Source organism: Priapulus caudatus, unplaced genomic scaffold (genome assembly GCF_000485595.1).
Source record: "Priapulus caudatus unplaced genomic scaffold, Priapulus_caudatus-5.0.1 Scaffold2244, whole genome shotgun sequence".
NCBI lineage: Eukaryota > Metazoa > Priapulida > Priapulimorpha > Priapulimorphida > Priapulidae > Priapulus > Priapulus caudatus.
In genome coordinates this window covers 32,419-38,418 of record NW_014579305.1, presented here as the reverse complement: position 1 = coordinate 38,418, position 6,000 = coordinate 32,419, and the positions used below count along the sequence as shown (strand labels likewise).

Below are 6,000 nucleotides of genomic sequence, written 5' to 3'. Positions count from 1 at the left end.
GAGTGGCAGCACCTAGTATGCGAGATAAAACACTGGATAGTGAGATGGTCATACCGAGAGAGGGCAGCACTAGCACGTGCGGACGATAAAACACTGATAGTGATGAGTGTCACACTGCAGGACAGAGGCAGCACTTAGCACGTGTGAGCATAAACATCTGCATAGTGATGATGTCACACTGATGGAGAGCGGGCAGCACTAGCACGTGGCGAGATAAAACACTGATTGAGTGATGATGTCACACCTGGACGAGAGGCAGCACTAGTAGTGCGAGATAAAACACTGATAGTGATGATTGTCACACTGAGAAGAGGGCAGCAATAGCACGTGCGAGGATAAAACACTGATAGTTGAATGATGTCACACTGAGATGAGGGCGCACTAGCAAAACGTGCGAGTATAAAACACGGATAGTGATGCATGTCATGAACTGCAGAGAGGGCAGCACTAGCACGTGCGAGATTAAAAACACTGATAGTGATTGAATGTACACTGAGAGAGGGCAGCACTAGCACGTGCGAGATAAAAACACTATCAGTGACGATGTCATACGGAGAAGGTGAGAGATGGCTGAGGAGAGCGGGAGAAAGGAGAGATGACTTGGGTGAGGGAAAGGGATGAGGATACACTCCGTTGAGGCGGAGGAAAATGGGAGGACTCTGTGATGACAGAGAGAGTGGGGGAACGTTGCTCTCTGACATAATTCTCTAATCGAGCGTGATATCTTCAAGGTTAACTTTTAGGCGTACCCGTATATGGATCGTTGTAATGAACCTGCGAGCGCCTATGAAGCCTTCACTCAAATATTGAATCGTATCAACCCCGTAACAGTATTGCCCCCGCTCTGTCTCACCGTATTAAGCTTCTTTTCGCCCTCACGGTTATATGGCGCAATTACCAGTACCTAACCGTTTATGAGCAAATACAGGGATTGAGATCTGCAGGCCAAATTTTGCAGTATACGCGAGCGAGTAATATACGGTAAGGCGATAAACCTGTATAATCGCAGCAGCACGAATGCGTCGCAGAATTGTCACACACAAGTGTGGTAACGTCGCTATGTAATACATACACGATCACCGCACCATGACTGATAATATTTTCGTTGACTCTTCCGGAAAAAACTCAGGTCGTGATCTCCTGCTCGATATACTACATATCCGATCAGCAGACAAGCATGCCATGGACGTTCAAAGATGTACCGTGTGTGAAAGAAAGAGAGAGGGAATGCTCCCGCGTTTCATCTGGAATGTACGCCCGGATGAGCCGCCAGTGGAGTGATGGCGGGTGAAGAGACTGCGCCTGCCAGCACTCTCACAGCTTGTCTCAGCTGTTCTGATCGTTTACCTGGAACCGAGTCATGATTTCGTCCCCCATCCTAGCGTCCTCTCCCGCGTGCTATTAGTTCAAAGCTGCCGCGATGTAGACGACTGAAAGCAACGACGAGCCCGTTAGTTTGCGCTGCCGCTCAGAGCACGATCTCAACACGAAGAACACACTCGAAACACAAAACGTACCTATCAGCGCTCAAGTTAAACACACAATCATAAGTAAATTGCATATTTCAAATTTTTTGTTTTACATTTCAACCAGTGCAGATCGAATACCCACAATGTCGGCCTGCGCAGAGTACCGCGATGCTACGGCACGCTTTGAATCCATCGCCTGCGCGGTTTTTTTCTCCCGCATCTGATGGTAGCTAGGGTATTCTGATGGGTAGGTATCTGTATGGTAAGAGTTCTCGATGGTAGGTATCTGATGTAGGTATCTGATTGTAGGTATCTGATAGATAGGGTATCTGGATTGTAGGTATCTGCTGGGTAGGTAGTGATGGATAGTATCTGATGGTAGGGTATCTGGAATGGTTACGGTATCTGATGGTAGGTATCTCGCATTGCGGTAGGTATCTGATCGATAGGTATTGATGGTAGTATTCTGCATCGTTAGCTATATGATCATCAGGTATCAGATGCGTACGGTATCTGATGTAGGTATCTGATAATAGGTATCTGATAGTAGGTATCTGATGAGTAGGCTATATGATGGTACCGTTATTCTGATGGAGGTATCTGATGGTTAGGTATCTGATGGCTAGGCTATTCTTGTATGTAGGTATCAGATTTGGTTACGTATCTGATGGTAGGTATCTGATGGTATGGTATCTGATGCGTAGGCTATCTCCGATGGTAGGTATCTTGATAGGTATCGCTATCTGAATTGGGTAGGTATCTGATGGTAGGTATCTGATGGTAGGTATCTGATAGTAGCTAGGTATCTGATGGTAGGTATCTGATGGTAGGTATCTGATGGGAGGTATTGTGATGGTAGGTATCTGATGTGAGGGTATGTGATTGGTAGGTTATCTGATGGTAGGTATTGATCATTAGGTATCAGCATGGGAGGTGTTTATCTGATGGTACGTATCTTGTAGGTAGGTATCTGATAATAGGTATCTATAGTAAGGTATTGATGGTACGTATCTGCATCGGTACGTATCCTTGATTCGTAGGTATTGATAGTAGGTATCTGTATGGTGAGGTATTGATGGGACGGATCTGCATGGTAGGGATCTGATGGTAGGTATCTGAGGGTAGGTATCTGGATGGTAGGTTAGTCTGATGGTAAGTATCCTGATGGGTAGGTATTCGATGTACTGGGCTATTCGAGCCTCCATGCGTATAGGCTATCTGTCAATAGGCGGTTATCTTGATCGCTAGGTATCTGATGGTAGGTAAATCTTAGATGGTACATATCTGATGGTACGGGGTATACTGATGATATGGTATCTGATGAGGTAGGTATCTTGATTGGATAGAAGGTATCTCGGTAGCCAGTAGGCTATCTCCTGCTGCCGCGATTATCGGCTTACATCTGATGGTAGGTATCTGATCCCGCTTATAGTGTTTATTCTGATGGTAGGTATCTGATGGTACGCGTATCGTGTCAGTAGTATCTGATAGTACGCTATCTGATCGGTATAGGTTATTACTGGTGGTAGTATCTGATTGGTTAGGTATCTGATGGTAGCGTATCTGATGGTAAGGTTCTGATGGTAGGTATCCTGATGGTAGGTATCTGCATAGTAGGTATTCTGATGGTTAGGCTATTGGTGTACGTATCTTATGGTAGGTATACTGTCGGTTAGGTATCTCGGATGGGTAGGTTAGGTCTGATGCTTCCGGTAGTCTGATGGTACGTATTGCATGGTAGTGTATCTGATGATAGGTATCTGATGGTAGGGTATCTGATGGTTATGGTATCTGATTGGTAGGGTATTCTGATGGTAGGTATCTGATGCGTAGCTATCTGATGTAGCCTATCTATGGTAGGCTATCTGATGGTAGGTATCTCGATGGTAGCGTACTAATATATCGGTAAGTATCTGATGGTAGGCTATCTGATGGTAGGGTATCTGATGGTAGTACTCCTGATCATTAGGTATCTGCAAGCGCTGAGGTATCTGGATGGTCAGGTTTATCTGATGGTAATGTGATCAGATGTAGGTATCTGATGCTAGGCTATCCTGATGGGTAGGTATTCCTGCATGCTAGGTATCTTGATGGTATTTATCTGAATGTGTAGAGTATCGATGGGTTAGGTATCTGATGGTAGGTATTCTGATGGTAGGCTGAGGTATCTGCATGGTAGGTATCCTGATCATAGGTATCTGATAGTAGTGTATCTGATGGTAGTATCTATTGGTAGCGTATCTGATTGTAGGTATCTGAAGCGTACGTATCTGATGGGTTAGGTATCTGCATAGTAGGTATCTGATGCTACGTATTCTTGATGGTAGGTATCTTGATGTAGGTATCTGATGGTAGGTATCGGATGGTAGGTACACTCACCTGATGTTTAAAAACGTGTTCACCTTGTTTCCAACAGCAAAGTAGTCCGCCGTCGTTAGAATGTCGATGCCGTGTGGAATCTGACCCTGCAGCATGAAGCATAATGATGAGCAGATGACGGCGCCAGTCTAGGAGTAACGTATCTTAATTGTGTGCACTCACATGAAAGGAGACTTGCAATGTGCATGCATGCATTCGCCTGTAAACTTATAGGTAGATAAACTCATACGCATGCACACGCACACAAACACCACACGCAGCACACACGCAATGCCACATGCACACACTACGCCACGCCGCACGCACCACATAACACAACACAAACCACACGCACATGCCACGACATGCCACATGCACGGCACGCCACGCCAACAACGCACACATACACAACAACAAAACACACGCCAGCCTATGCACCAGTCGCACATGACGCAACACGCACGCACGCGTCACGCACGAACGCACGCACGCACACGGGCACGCACGCACACTCACCAAAACGACGCACCCGCCACCTGCACATGCCACACCCACACACACACACACCTGCAAAACACAACACACGCAACACCTGCACACAGACACACACACCATACACACACACACGCACAAACCACTGGCACGCGCACGCACATGCGCATCCGCCGCACATGCACATGGCACAATGACACACACAACACTTGCACACACAACACGCCACCCACTGCACATGCACACACACACACACACACACACCACACACACACCTGCACAAACAACATGCCACAACCTGCACACAGACACACACACACACACACACCTGCACGAAACAACACGCACACACCCTGCACATGCACACACACACACACGCACACCGCACACGCACATGCACATGCCACACACACGCCACTGCACAACAAAACACGCCACCGCCCTGCACATGCACAGACACACCACACACCTGCCACAAACAACATGCACACACCTGCCACACAGACACACCACACAACACACCTGCACAAACAACCGCACACACCTGCACATGCACACGCCACACGCACACGCACACGCACACGCACACGCACACGCACGACGCACACGACACAACACACACACACCTGTACACACACCTGCACACACACCTGTACACTAGCTCACCTGTCTTCCCACGTTCTCCTGGAATGCAGCGGCGGCAGCGCGTCTGCAGGTCACCTCTCGATCGAACACAGTCACAATCATCAACGCCCTGAAACACATCGACACAACATACAAGCACACGTCAACACGAATACCCTCGGTCGACGGGGACATGTGGAACGAATCCACGACCGCGTCGAAGTCAATTGAAAAAATTGTTTGATTTTAAGGCTAGAATAAGGGTTAGGGTTACTGTTAGGGTTAGGGTTAGTGTATGGGATAGAGCCAAGGTTAAGGTTAGGGTTAGTGTTCGTGTTAGGGTTAGGGTTACAGTTAAGGTTACTGTTAAGGCTAGAATAAGGGTTAGGGTTAGTGTTAGGGTTAGGGTTAGTGTATGGGATAGAGCCAAGGTTAAGGTTAGGGTTAGGGTTAGAGTTAGTGCACACCTACATACCGTGCGATGTCATCGATGAACAGTTGGATCTCGGCGGGATCGTACGCTCTCGCGAACGCCCAGCAGACATAGCAGGCAGCATCGCGCACGTGAGCACCCACGGAGAAGTTGCCACGCCTCTCATCGTACATGAGAGCCTTGATCACGACCGGCACAACTGTAAACAAACATGTAAACAAACATGTCATCATACGTGAGCACACATCGGCACAACTGTAAACAAACAATATCTGCACAACTGTAAACAAACAACACCAGCACAACTGTAAACAAACAACACCAGCACAACTGTAAACAAACACCACTAGCACATCTGCAAAGAAATATGCATTATGTAATCATGGTCGCCCTTGATAATATCTCATTTACATATTAGATGAGCACACAAACAAGCAGGTAATGTGAGTATGTATCATGTCACTCCACCCATAGTAGTGTTTATATATTTGTTGTAACAATAGATTTTTCTTAGCTAACCAACTATAGCTGTAAAGCAGCGAACACGTGTGCACACATGCCAACACACGTACACATGCACGCACGCACCGCCACACGCAACGCACGCACGCACACAACGCAGCA

At 47.1% G+C, this 6,000-nt stretch overlaps 1 protein-coding gene across 1 annotated transcript in view; it reads right to left on the bottom strand.

Annotated features, from left to right (window-relative positions):
- Positions 1 to 6,000, bottom strand: part of LOC106818439 (tubulin-specific chaperone D-like) — a gene marked incomplete at its 3' end in the record, with an annotated part of 36,752 nt that overhangs the window by 1,430 nt on the left and 29,322 nt on the right. Inside the window, exons 7-9 of the mRNA XM_014823149.1 lie at positions 5,419 to 5,575; positions 4,986 to 5,073; positions 3,849 to 3,934 (exon numbers count right to left, since the gene is read on the bottom strand). Coding sequence (XP_014678635.1) covers positions 3,849 to 3,934; positions 4,986 to 5,073; positions 5,419 to 5,575 — 331 coding nt within the window. The remainder of the gene's footprint in view (positions 1 to 3,848; positions 3,935 to 4,985; positions 5,074 to 5,418; positions 5,576 to 6,000) is intronic.